Source organism: Polyodon spathula, chromosome 2, assembly GCF_017654505.1.
Source record: "Polyodon spathula isolate WHYD16114869_AA chromosome 2, ASM1765450v1, whole genome shotgun sequence".
NCBI lineage: Eukaryota > Metazoa > Chordata > Actinopteri > Acipenseriformes > Polyodontidae > Polyodon > Polyodon spathula.
In genome coordinates this window covers 72,447,194-72,460,749 of record NC_054535.1, presented here as the reverse complement: position 1 = coordinate 72,460,749, position 13,556 = coordinate 72,447,194, and the positions used below count along the sequence as shown (strand labels likewise).

The 13,556-nt window shown below is 35.2% G+C and overlaps 1 protein-coding gene across 1 annotated transcript; it reads left to right on the top strand.

Annotated features, from left to right (window-relative positions):
• The first annotated feature begins 984 nt into the window (after window positions 1-984).
• On the top strand, window positions 985-12,815 carry mrpl1 (mitochondrial ribosomal protein L1). Its single transcript, XM_041228481.1, has 9 exons — window positions 985-1,050; window positions 2,139-2,247; window positions 2,563-2,833; window positions 5,821-5,904; window positions 7,041-7,112; window positions 7,455-7,566; window positions 7,978-8,078; window positions 11,279-11,360; window positions 12,622-12,815. The coding sequence occupies exons 1-9, from the start codon at window positions 1,020-1,022 to the stop codon at window positions 12,723-12,725; spliced, it is 966 nt and encodes a 321-aa protein (XP_041084415.1). The 5' UTR covers window positions 985-1,019; the 3' UTR covers window positions 12,726-12,815.
• The last annotated feature ends 741 nt before the right edge of the window (window positions 12,816-13,556 follow it).

Genomic DNA, 13,556 nt, shown 5'->3' with positions numbered 1-13,556 from the left:
GATGGGACCCGTTAAACTAGAAGTCTTAAATAATTGGTAGAAAATTGATTGAAAGCTGCCTAGCCTTAAAACTCTGTAGAACACATGTGGGCTATTTACATAAATGAAAGACATTATCCCCATTAACCCCATGTGTAGGGTTGTTCATTTCTACTTCTATACAGCTGCCACAAAAACATCACTTCAGAAATAAATGTGTTTGCATTATTTTAGCACAAATTTGTAAAAGTAAAATTTGATCAAATACGAGTTGACCCACTATACAATCATAAGCCATACAAGTGCTATAGGCCTCCCAGACAAACCTTCCTTCCATTATAATGGTGTAGTGTACCCAGTTTCAGACAGATGCACAAACCTGTTATGAATTCTTCTTCTTATTTATTTATTTTTATGTAAAGTCTTATGCATGGTCCTATCCCAAACTCAACTCAACTAAGTTCCCCAGAAAAAGCCCACATAGTTTAAGATAAATAGAAAAATCCATGATTTGGGCTAGACTCTCAAAGCCATTAACTCCAAATCATCATTATCACATTGTTCTCCCTCAAAGTAAAAAACATCAGTTACTTAAAAAGGAATAAAAATAGCTTTAAACTTTACATGACCCCAGATTAAATAACTGAGTAGTTTACTTATTGTTTAGTTGCTATACAGTAAATGTTTTCGATAACCTATCCCATTCAGTTGTATAGCATTTAGTTTGATAACATGTTATTGTCTAGTGATAATTATTGTATATCCTAATTTTCCATACTCATTTAAATGGACGTTCAACTTTTCATTTAGAATTCGTACACTGCAAGCACCTGCAAACCGTGTATGATTTCAAACACCTTCTATAAACTGAGGAGAATAATAAAACGCCTTAAACATTCTTCACGTCTGTTTATTTACATTTACACTCACAACTCACACAACAATCCAGTCAGTGAACACAGGAACTTTGGTAGGAACTGGCAATGAGGGTTTCTGGTTACTGTACGAACCGCTTGAAGTGATACACCATACATGTAAACATGGCAGCTTGCACGAGGAGTTTCCGCAGAGGTCAGTTCAAAACAGATTAAATAAACATATATTTTTGTGTTTATTGGACATATAGACATACGTAGACATTACATACGCGTCTTAACAGAAGAGCGGCAATGACATTTTCCATTTTTGAAACTCGTGGCTATATCCTGTCGGAGAAGCTTATGCATGTTCTCATTTGACAAGTAACTTTTAAGTTCAAGTACATTAGACGATTATCCGTGGTTGTGGAATCTTGTACATAATAAATGTATATCGTAACTGCACTTTTACTTGCGACTGACCTCAGACAAGTTTGTGCTGAAGCCACAACTGTACTTTAGGTTTAGAAAAAAAAAAAAAAAAAAAAAAAAAAAAACCCGAAATGTTTTATTTAAGCTCCATGCCTCAAAAAACTGAGCAGCATTAACCAACGTGTAGTATTCGTTTAACATGCATGTCTAGCTGTATAGCCGTCTTGAAATCCTATACTCAAATCAACTCTCAAGACCCACTTGTTCTCTCTTGCTTTGAATGCTCTCTAAGCCTGGTATCTGTTGTTAGCTGTTGTCTAAATTGCTATTTCAGGTTTTTCACTCCATCGTATTCGTTTAATTCTGCTTGACACACACATCCACAGTGTTTAGAATTCACATCCTAGACTTGTATTTAATGTATTATGCATTGTTCCACACTATCTTGTAAAGCGCTTTGTGATAGCGGTCCACTATGGAAGGCGCTGTATAAAATAAATATTGATTGATTGATTGATATGCTGACTGTAGTGACCGGTTCTGAGAAAACCAATAGGGAAGATATTCACTTAACCTGACCGAGTCCTAAGAAGAACAGCCTCTCTGACAAGTCTTATCAGATGCCAACAATCTGTGCAATCCGTTTAGCTCTTGCTACTGTGTGATTTGAGTCTGTAAAAACTATATCGGTTACTCAATTGATGCAGGAAATGGTAAAGGTGACTATGGAGGGGTTTAACATGGGACTGGTTGTGGCTACCTGATCATTTAGTTACAACTCTTAACAAGTTTGTTCTAACACAGCAGTAGAGGTACAGGTAGTACCGTTTTCTGCTGTATCTGTCATGTTTCTTTTTTTTTTCTCTATAGTTTTAATTGCCTGTCACAAATCTTTGCTCATCAGTAACGGCCATAGTTCCACAAATGTTTCTCAGATTGTACCTAAACAAGTTCCCTTCCGTCAGTTTGCTGCAGTAAAGTAAGTATTTTTAATTTGATTTGGATAGCTCAACATTTTATAAATAAATAACTGTTGTACAGTCGAGAGTTACAATGCAGAGTATTTATATGCATTACAGTACAACCTTCCCTCCAACAAGTATTGGGACCAATGAATAAATACAGGCAGACTTGGGGTATACTTTAAGGTTACAGCTTGGCAGGACGAGTTGTGGAATCTTAGTTTTGCATCTTTGATGAATATTTTAGTAAATAGAAAATAAAGAGGACATAACGTTTTGGTTTTTTTTTTTTTTTTTTTTTTTTTTTTTTATATTTTTCCCTTCCACATCAGAGCTGTGAAAAAAGAACAGAAGGAACAAAAAGATGAAAAGGAGAAGGTGATGAAGGAGAGAAAGATAGATGACACCAATCGACATAAACCCTTTGGACTGACTGCATGGGAACCTATAGATGATGTGTATATAACACGATTTTACCCAAAGCCTGTCTATGATGCAGAGACAGCAATCGGAATGCTGAAGAAGTTCCAACAGTTAGACTTTACCTACCCAAAGCAGCCTCTTTACATTGACTTGAAGCTTGATATGAAGCTGGAGAAAAAGGTTTGTGTTTTCAGAACTATCTGTACCTTCTGATTTCCTCCCTCTGATCACTGAGGCCATGTGACTTTTGAAGTTACAGCTGCATAGAGACAGTACTTTGAGTTTTTGGTAAACAACTGTATTCTTTGATTTTATTTCTGAAGTTCCATTACAGGTGTTTATCAGTGAAAAGTAACATTTTCACTTCCACATTGCTTGAAACTCTGACCATATCAGTGATACAGATTTCATGCTTTGACATAGGGGACCTAATTTTGATGAACACTAAAAAAAAAAAAAAAAAAAAAAAAAAAAAAAAACAGAAGGCAGTGTGCAAACTCAAGAGCGCTTGCGTTGCATCCTGCCATATCTCCCATGTTGTGATTTATGAACAGCGCAAAGGCTGGACGCTGGTGCGATTTAGTTAGTGCTCGCCAATCCATGAAAAATGTGAGGCAGAAAGGTTTTGCCAATCAAGAGAAACTGACTTTCCTTTAATGTGGAATACCTACTGCCCATACTTTTTCTGTGGTTGTTCAATAATAAAATAAGCATTCATTATTTCTATTATAGTAAACATCCCACCACAAGAAATTATATTGAATGAGCTGTGTCTTTACCATATGGAACACAGTTAACATTATTGTTGCTGTGAAAAAAATAGATTTGTATGACAGTTTTCTTTTTTATATATACAACTTTTCCAATAACATTTTTACTTTCCAAAAAACTGCTTTTTTTTTTTTTTTTTTGGTAAAAACCTTGCCAAACTTTAGTTTCATAATTTCTTATTAACCTGTTTTCTTAATTTATTTTCAAAATTAAATTTTTATTTATTTATTTTAACAATTTCCGTCTCTCTTACCTAAGGCCAACACATTTTTTGGAGAGTATAGTATAATAAATACAGTCCAGAGAGTGTTACTCTTTGAAATGACCTGCTCGGAGTAAGTTTGCATAGATCACGAAAGCAGACCTTTGCCCCGTCTTAAGAAGCTCTTCGGTTAAAATGATAATGAGGCCAGTCCCCAAATATTGGCTGTAAAAACTCAGTAAAAACTCACTGTAAAACTTAGTACTAAAATTACTGCACAGGACAAAATCTGATGTCTGTTTGCCTCCACCTAGCACCACATAATCAGCTGCTAACTATCTTTGCCTTACCCTGTGTATATAACAAGAACAGACAGTCCCAAATAATAAACAAATATCTGTCCCACAATAATACAAACACGGTCACCGGTCCTGGGAGAGTGCAGTAGTGCTTGTGGTGGGTTGATACAGTTTTATATTTGTGAGAAAGGTACAGTGTTGTCCGGTTTGGTGCTGACCCCTGGCGACAGCTCCGGAACTGTGTTAACTGTCTGGTAACATACAAGACGAGACAATTACAAAGAAACAAAACACAACACTCACAATATCAGCAGTTTATTTACTTTTACTGTCCTTCTCGGTTCTTACTCACTACAAACCAATACGAAGGAACAGATTACGATTCTCCGTCCCCCTTATATGCGCATGTTACTCATTACCCTTTGGTAAACGAATGCAGCTGCCTTTACAGTCTGTGGCTGCTACACTGTTTCCCTTCCGGGTCAATACGTTCTTGCAACGGAGTCTCGCCGCCTTCCGGACTGACCGACTTCCCGACCCATGGAAAGAACTGTTGGGCCAGCCCGTCCAAAGAACTCTTTACAATTTGCAACCAAGATTCTTTGTATTTTTGTCACAGTGTATTCTATGATTCTTAAAAAAAAGGTAGCATTACAGGTGGTGTCTAATGAACATTAACCGTTTCAGTGCCACATTGTTTTTCACATTTCCATTTTACGTCATGTTTACACACTGAGGGGTGGTATGTTCTTGTCAATTTTCATCTGCCGCTATTTCAACTGATAATATCACACACTATATAAAATGCAGACTTTAAATTTTCAATGCTAAGAAAACTTTTCAAGCAAAAAAAAAACACACACATAATATTTGTAGGGATATATTAATAGTGTTGCTAAATGTCATTCTATGAATCTCTCTAAAGTTTCATTACAGGTGTTGTCCAGTAAAAGTGTTCTCTGACTTTTACTGTGCCAACATAATTTCTATTTTATTTTTTCTACTGTCATAATATCATGTGTCTGGATTAAACTTGTTTCAAGATGGTTAGATAATAAACTTCCATTGACAGAATGTAACCTAGTTCTGCCATTCTCCAGACGCAATCCTTATATAAATACAGTGAAGAATAATTAAGCCAGAAGCCAAAGATACTTCAGATGCTTTTATCTTTCCTCTCATTTCATTCCAAGTACATCATGCCTCTTGAGCCTACACTGATTTGGTAGTTTTTATAGATGTGTTTTTGATGTTTGAAAATATTGTGGTAATGACATTTTGTAGTAATCAGCATTGATAATTTAACCCTGTGTCTTAAAACAATCATCATTATAGGGAACAAGTGGTCAAATAATTTTAACTATGTTATTGTGCAAGATTCTGTGTGGCAATACTGGTCATTTATGTCCGTATTGTATGTTGTGTACTCTCTAGAGGGATGGAAATAACACTCGTTATGAGCTTGATTAGCCACTGTGTATACGTAACAAACTCTTATTAAACTCATATTAAGTCCAGGAATGGATCAAACTACTCTGAAGTGGGAATCTTATTTCCATCCCTGGGTTCAAAATGAAGGGTACACCACTTTTTTTCTGTGACTGTCAATTTAATTGCATCGTCTTATAGTCAACAGGTTTTTATTTAGAATCTGTAATTATGAATGGTCTGTAACCAAATATTTAAACTGAATTACATCACATCAGCCCTGCAGGAAATCGGAAATCCTTAACGTTGCTAAATGTGTTGCAGAACTTATGGAATTGAATAAAAACCATGTTCTAGTTTAGTGGAAAATAAACCCACATTTGTACACTTTCTAACCTGGTGGGTTGCACCTTCTGACAAACAGTAACAATATTAAACACTGAACATATTCTTCTTTCCTTTCTTAGAAAAAGGTTGACCCGTTTGTCAGTACGGTTCACTTACCACATTCTTTCAAGACAGAAGTGAATAAAGTTGTAGTATTTACAGAGGTAAGTTGAATGCAAATTAGAAGACAAAATTACTTAATGGCATTTAATTACTGTTGGATGTTAGCTTGAAATCATCATCTATCTTCCATATAATTTGGCAAGAATACTCGACTAATACTTACTTTTCAGCATAGCTTTATATTATTTCCCAAAAAACTGATCCCTGTTAAAGTGCTTCATGAAATATACAATATAAGATCCTTCATCAGTTATGCTGTGTACAGTAATGGGATCCACAGTTTAGTGAGTTTTACAAGATTCTCGGTAGGGATATACACAGAATTAAGGATTTTAATTAACAAAATTAAAGGAAAATGTTGAACCAGGCACCTCCCTCCTTTCCAGTAAAAGAAATGAAGCAGCACAATTCCTTGTTTTCAGTGTCTTTTTTGTTGAACACAAAACAGTGTTACCGCTACTGTAACCGTTTAAATATTGACATTGCCACTGTACTCAAGGTTTTGGGGAATAACCTCTGTAGCTTAAGGAACTGAACAGTTCTTATTGGATCAGTTTATCCATTAACCTGTAAATTAACAATGTCCACATTAGCCTGTACGTTTTCTAGTGTGTGACACATCTGCTGTTAAATCCAAGCATGTACTGTTTAGCCTTTTACATTTTGACCCGTGTGTGTCCTAGAGTTTATACAATAAATTCCAAAGACTTTATAAATTCAAGCTATGTCTACTATGATGTTGGGGTCGAAACAGTGCTGGAATACCAACTGATAGAGCGACTTTCCTTTTGTGTTTATCAGCAAGTAAGTTACTAGAACAGGAACAGATAGAGAGGTGCTTTTACACTCTTTTGTGTGCTAATTTTTTGTCCGACAAAAATCGGTGTGCAAGAGACATGGTTTATCTCTGCTCTGACACAAATAGACACAGACAATTTTGTGTTTAATACACAGCAAATACAGAACTAAATATTGAAATGCCCACTTTACTAGAGGCTTGGGGGAGTAACATCTGCAGCTTAAGGAACTGGGCAGTTCTTATTGGATCAAATATTGTTACCATGACAAACTGTTTCTTCACCCATGTAAATGAACAATAACACTTTAGTCATCCAAAACATGTGTTCTCTCAGTCTTCTTAAAGTAAATAATTGGTACTTAATGTCTTTCTAACCAGAATGCAGAAGATGCTAAAGTAGCCAAGGAGAATGGAGCTGCTTTCGTAGGTGGAGCTGAACTTGTGCAAAAGGTATGTGTGCTCTAAAGCAATTAAACTGTACACTGTAGCACTCGAAACAGTTACATGCATACATGCTGAATGATTTTTAAAACTGTGATTATATGGATTATACTGTAGTATGAAACTAAAGAGACTTGTGGAAAACATGAATCCTTCAAAAGGAAATTATACCTGTTAACATTGTAGTCATTATTGTTGTTCAGTTTAAGTCAAGTACGTTTTGTGTTTATACAAAGTAAATATATACAATAATGGAGAGGGCTTCTTTCCAGACTTTGATATCCAGTTAGATCAGTACTTCAGTGACCATGTTCCCCTAGCCCAGTTTTATTACTTTTATCTGCTTTCCAGATTTTGGATGATGAAATTCAAGCAGATTTTTATGTGGCAGTGCCAGACATTCTCCCCAGACTGTCAACCCTAAAAAACAAGCTCAGAAAAAAATTTCCTAAGAGCAAGAGAGGTGGGTGTATTTGAACAATATGGTCCTGTATAGCATGGCAGGTTTAGAAATACGACTCGCATTACATAGCAGTTTAATGCATCCCTGGTTTTAATAAGACACACCCGAGCTGGTCACCTACACACTGTGGCTAATCAGGCTCATAGTAAAACCTGGAATGGGAGAAACTACTATGCAATAGGAGGAGTCTTATTTCCATCCCTGCAGGGTGCTCTAGGGTTAACTGCCAAGGGCTGGGAATCCTTCCCGATATTGAGATAAAATGCAGTAAAGATTTTTAAGGAATGCATTAACTCTATTTGTTGACATTTAGAGTGTAGACATTTTATATTTGCTCATTATTATTCAGTGCAAAATAAAAACAAGCCTGCACTGTATTGTGGATAAAAGTATTTAATCCTTGTATTCCAGGTTCTGTTGGAACAAACATTCCTAAAATGCTTGAGCTGTTTAAGACTGGCCATGAATACCTGGTGGAGAAAGATTGCTATGTTCTGACAAAAGTGGCTACGGTAGGTTTAGATTGTGATTTCCTGAATGGGGTGGGGGGAGCTGCCGGTAACGTGTTGTAAAAGAAGATGCCATTGTACATTTTCTTTGTGTCTTTAAAATTAACAGTGTACTGTTACAGTGTACAGTAAATAGTTGGTGTTTGAGGCTGTTTAATTTTCAGTGACTAAAAACCTCCAATTTGTCCCTATATCGGAGTGACAACAGTTGTCACCACTGGACTGACTGCTTTCAAAACAACATCAGGTGATGGTTTATCTGTTTGCCTAAGCCTTCTATTGAGTCAACTGAAGTGTGATTAATGCCAAGAGCCCTGTATCACCTGGTGCTTCTCACACTCAATCAGAAGCCTTTTGTGACTTTATGGAAAACCTGTTGTCTGTGATTTTAAAATGTGATCATCATCTTTCGCACCTCAGAAGCTTTCAAGAGTTTGTAACTGATGGACTGATCAAATGGATGGCGAGCTTGTGTGCTTTGCTCTGTTTGGCTCTGTCATATGGCTGGTGGTCGCATTTTACCTTACTATTTGTGCACTACTTTTATACTCCATCTGCTGTAAGACCAAAAACAAAGACCGTGATACGGAGAGGCAGGCCATGTCTCCTGCAGAACTGCTGAACAGACAATGAGGGAGACCAAACAGAAACAGAATGGTCTTTTCTATATTCACTAACTGCAGACATTGTGTTTCAACCTACCGTAGGCTGCTCTTTTTTGTTACCTGAAGATAAATGCTAATGAGTGTTATAAATGTGAGTATAAGAGAAGTCTTCAATACATGTTTTTGTAAATATAATGGTAACTTTTACAGGATGGAGGGAAATTTAGTAAATTGGAGGGAAAACCTTTATTTGTTTAGTGTTTTTGGTTTTACATTATTGTCCATTTTGTTTTCTGTTCAAAAGTGAAATATTTAGGTCAATCATGTAAGTCGGAAAATCTTTTTAGGGGGTGACAGACCTCAATAAAAATGACCCACTGGAGACAGTTGAAATCTGAGTATTTTAATAAAGGAAACCAGCATCTAGTGTTTCTCAGTAAACCTGTACCGTTTACAGTGGATTGATATGTTGTTTATGGAAGGTTATTATTGTGTTGGTATGAATGGTTTCTAAGTGCTAGAAAGTATTTTTTCACTTCATGTTAAGTGTTTCAGAAACAGCTATATACTTTGCTGTACACTGTGTGATTGACTTTGCAATAGTTTTTAAAGAATCATAATATTTAAATAGAAAAAAATGTAATCTCACAGGAATTGTCACTGCCCTGTCTGATTTACTGCTGAAAGGGGATTTTATCTTCGGCCCCAGTTACTTTTTAAAAGCGGCAGGATGCTATTTAATGCTTCACTGCATTGTGATAGAACATTAAATTTAAAGGATGTTCTTGACTGGTACCTAGTAATTATGGTACAAAAGATCTTGAACCTTCCACCCTGTGTATTATATAACGGGGAATAACATGTGCAACACAGCATTGGAGAGCAGCAAGCAGCAGAGAGCACACCACTGGGAACATGAGTGGCACAAGCTGCAATCAAATCAAGCAGCAGGGGACACAGCAGCCTTGAGTGAAACTAGCCACTGAGGCAGAGAGCACACAGTAGCAGTAGATATTTACACAAGAGGAAATTGGACTAGGAGTGGCAGCAGGGATCAGTGAAACTCAACTTAAAATGATAAATGGAAAGAAGTCAGGACATTTTTTAGGAATATGTTATGGGCTAAAAAAAAAGGGAAAAGTATGTAGAATGACTGATCCATTCATTTTATTTTTTTAACTAAGATATGTGAACTGTGTGAAATGAATAGTCAATTCAAGATATTGATATTGTGCTTCATAATTCTGCTGATTTTTCTGGTGGTGTGCTGAAGAGCTGACATTTCACTGGCTCGTCCTGACTGGTGCAAGCCTATGCTGTACTTTCAACAAGTCATTGAAGAAGAAATCAATTCCTTCCCTTCCTTCAATCAGCATAATTGAGGCCAAATCTAAGAGATTTCATTGAGATGTGAAATGTGTAAACTAGAGCTTTTTTTAGGTAGTTTTTAACTTGTAAAGCACAGAACATTGAATTAATGCATAGGACATGTTAATTTTTGTTTATAGACTGTTGTATTGCTTTAGATTTGTACAATGTTCAAATTTAGCTTTTTTTATTATTATGTATTTGTTATTATTTAATGCAATATTTACTTATAAAATAGAATCCCTGCCATATCAAAGAGTTTCCCAGTATGTAAAAGTATACCAAAACCTAGAAATCTTGCATGTCTGGTAATTGTCATTGTTCTGTGGGACAAAATACTTAGCATTTTTGCCACTGAACATTTTTCTGAAAGTATTATGAATTTGAGGGTTTTTTTGGTAGTGTTTCAGCAAAATAAGTATGCTTGTGACAAATATCTATAATGGTATTAGCGTCTTAAGTGTACAAAAATATATCTTTACATAGTACTACTCTTACAAAATCCTAAAAGTGATTCAGTAAGTTAGCAAATATTCTGGCTGTCAAGTGCTTGGATTATTTTTTTTAGTAATTCCCTTTTAAGAGGTTTTTGTCAGCGTATTACAATGACAATTTAAAATGCGTTAATTTCACAATAAAAGTTGCATTTCCCTCATTTATACCATTGAGTACCAATCAATGGCAACCAACCTCTGCACATTGGGTGATTTTAAAAGCTTTACCGCAAGTGATGTTGAAAATTGATGCATAACTAGCAAATGCTACTGATTGGTCAATTTGTAACAGGGAGATGTAGTTGTTGGGCAAGTTTAATCAGAGATTGAATCTTCCCCATCATTACAATCCGCTGAACACTGCACACAAAGACATACGTCTTTGGAAACAAACAACGTGAAAAGTAATCAACATAATTAGTGTTTTTTTATTTATTTTATTTTTTATTTTTTGCTAAGCTTGTCTCTGATTCAGGGTTGAGAAAGTCTCATGCCACTTGTGGGGAGAACACTTTTTTGCAGATTCCCAGTTGGAGTGAGAGACTGAAGGGATATGACATCTGTTTTATTGCATGTTGCAAACATCCCTTTGGTGTAAAAAAAAGAAAAGATGAATAAAAACACCAAAAGCCATGGCATTGTTTTTTGTTTGACATTTCATTGCTGTTTTAAACTAATGGTGCATTATTAGTTTTGGTTTTAATTAAATGTTATATGGTCTATTTGTTTCTTGCAGTTGGATATGCCTAAAGAACAGATAATTGACAACCTGGACACAATCATCAAGGATGTATGCTCACACAGGCCTTTGAACTTGGGTAAGATAACCTTATATTGCTATGATAATAACTGTTACAATTATTGTTTCCTTTCATAATGTTTCATCATGTTATTAAAATATTTTACAAGATCATTTTAATATGTATTTTTAATATGTTATTTTGTTTTATGTAACTTGAAATCAATTCCATCTGGGTGTTCTGCATTGCTACAGATCTGACTGCATTACAGCCAGGCTCTGAGATCATTAAACAAAGCCTACAATATGAATACAAGTTACTAAATATACGGCTGTATCTCTTATTTATTTAGTTTAGAAAAGTAAACATCCAGCAGATTATATTGGTACCACAAGTTCCCAGTCCTTATTGAGAGAGCTTACAGATTCACATGAACTGTTGACTATATTTTGCTTAAGGTTGTAAGTTTTATTTATTTATTTTTTTGTATCAAAGCATTACTTCTAGGAAACCTAATTTGCTTGTTACTCCAAATTATTATTGACAGAACAACTATATACTGCTTACAGTATAACCCCCTAAGTAAATGCCTGACATGGATTATTTCTGCTTTGTAATTCTAAAAGAGCTTTGAGAAACTAGAGTTTTATAGTAATTATAAAAGCAAAACATTAGGCTGTTCATTGAACCGAAAACAAACAAAAAAAAATAGCAAGTTGATCATTATAAACCTAATGAACAAAAGCTTGAAATCAGAGGAGGTACTGTAATTAATTGCCACAAATAGACCATTTCTTATCCAAACATGCAATGAATTCGCCAATTCCCATGTAATGAAAACATACTGACGTGTACTGAATTACTGTAATGTGGTTTTAGTCTCTCATATACAGTCACAGCCTGGTTTTCTTCTTTACAGAGTGTGCTGTATGTCTAAATTCTGGTTCTTGTAATTTATTTTCCTCCAAAAGATGGGTGCTAGGTCAGAACAATACATTGGTAAAGGGTACTGTATTGTAACGACTCTGATAGGTATGAGAGTGTCTTTAAAAACTGAAACATTGTACCAGTGAAGTAACATTTTAGAACACAATTTCAAACCAGAACTCACTGCTAATGGAAATAATAAATCAAACTAAGGCTAAACGAGACAGCATATATTTATGTGGCCTGTATTATATCCTAAATCACATCTGTATTAATACATGTTTACAAGTTAAATTGAGAATGATTCTCTGTATGTTGAAGGGGACAGTGTAGTTAATTCAGTCAATTCATTGTGGATTATGAACCTTTAACACACCCTTTAGATTTACAGTTTCTTCTAATCTGTTTACAGGCCCATTTATTGAGAGAGCAATCATTTGCAGTGCAACCAGCGAAGCATTACATTTCAAGATTGAACAGTTTCTTCCAAAAATTGAGGAGGAGGACGAGATATGAGGACAGGGCTGAAATCATGCTTGTAATTTCTTTTTTCATTACTATGATCTGTAAAAATACTGTCATAACATAATAAAATGTATCAGTGTGTCCATTTGTGCTGTTTCTTTGAGATACTTTTTAAAGGATTTTATAACAAGGGAAGGGGAACAAACTGATTTTTGTAAGAGTCTCACCATGTGTTACACGTTTTAAAATAGATAATTTGTTTTATTGTGGTTTATTAACAGGTCATTTGATGGTCCTAATTATGTTAATGTACTGTCACATTTAGGATCCCCATGCACGTTACATTTCAAAGGTCCCTTTTAATTTGTTCTCCTACTTTACATATTACTGTATGATTAAATAAAAGTTGACTTGTGTATTTTACAGTATTGCAGTACAGATTAATACCAGCAGGGACTGCTCCGAGCATAGCAAGTGAAATTTACTGTAGATAGTAATACCAGAAGACTTTTTCTGTTCAAATATAGACAAACAACCTCTATAGGCAGCACCCAATTTCAGTATCTTGTGATGAAGAAAGTTCTAGCAAGTTTAAAAAGTATTTAAAATGTAATAAATATTGTGAGACCTTTTTAAATCATTTTTAAGGGTGCAATCCGTTTTCCCATTGCTATAATTGTTGCCAAGCAACAATTCATAATAAACAATGAAACAACCCCTGAATTCTGACAAGACTACAAAACAATGCCTTTAAAGTTTGTTTTATTATTTTGGTAAACACATTTTTATTATGAGATTTTTTGGCATCTGTTTCTAAGAAACATAGTAATAAAGCCAAGAAGTAATCACAGCAGTTTTGACAACATTTGAAGGTTAAAGCAG

Bases quoted from the DNA above. Each gene is read 5' to 3' on its own strand.
- mrpl1 (XM_041228481.1), top strand. From the start codon at position 1,020: ATGGCAGCTTGCACGAGGAGTTTCCGCAGAG. The intron at 7,113-7,454 runs GTATGTGTGCTC...TCTGCTTTCCAG, and splicing joins GAGCTGAACTTGTGCAAAAG to ATTTTGGATGATGAAATTCA. The intron at 11,361-12,621 runs GTAAGATAACCT...ATCTGTTTACAG, and splicing joins ACACAGGCCTTTGAACTTGG to GCCCATTTATTGAGAGAGCA.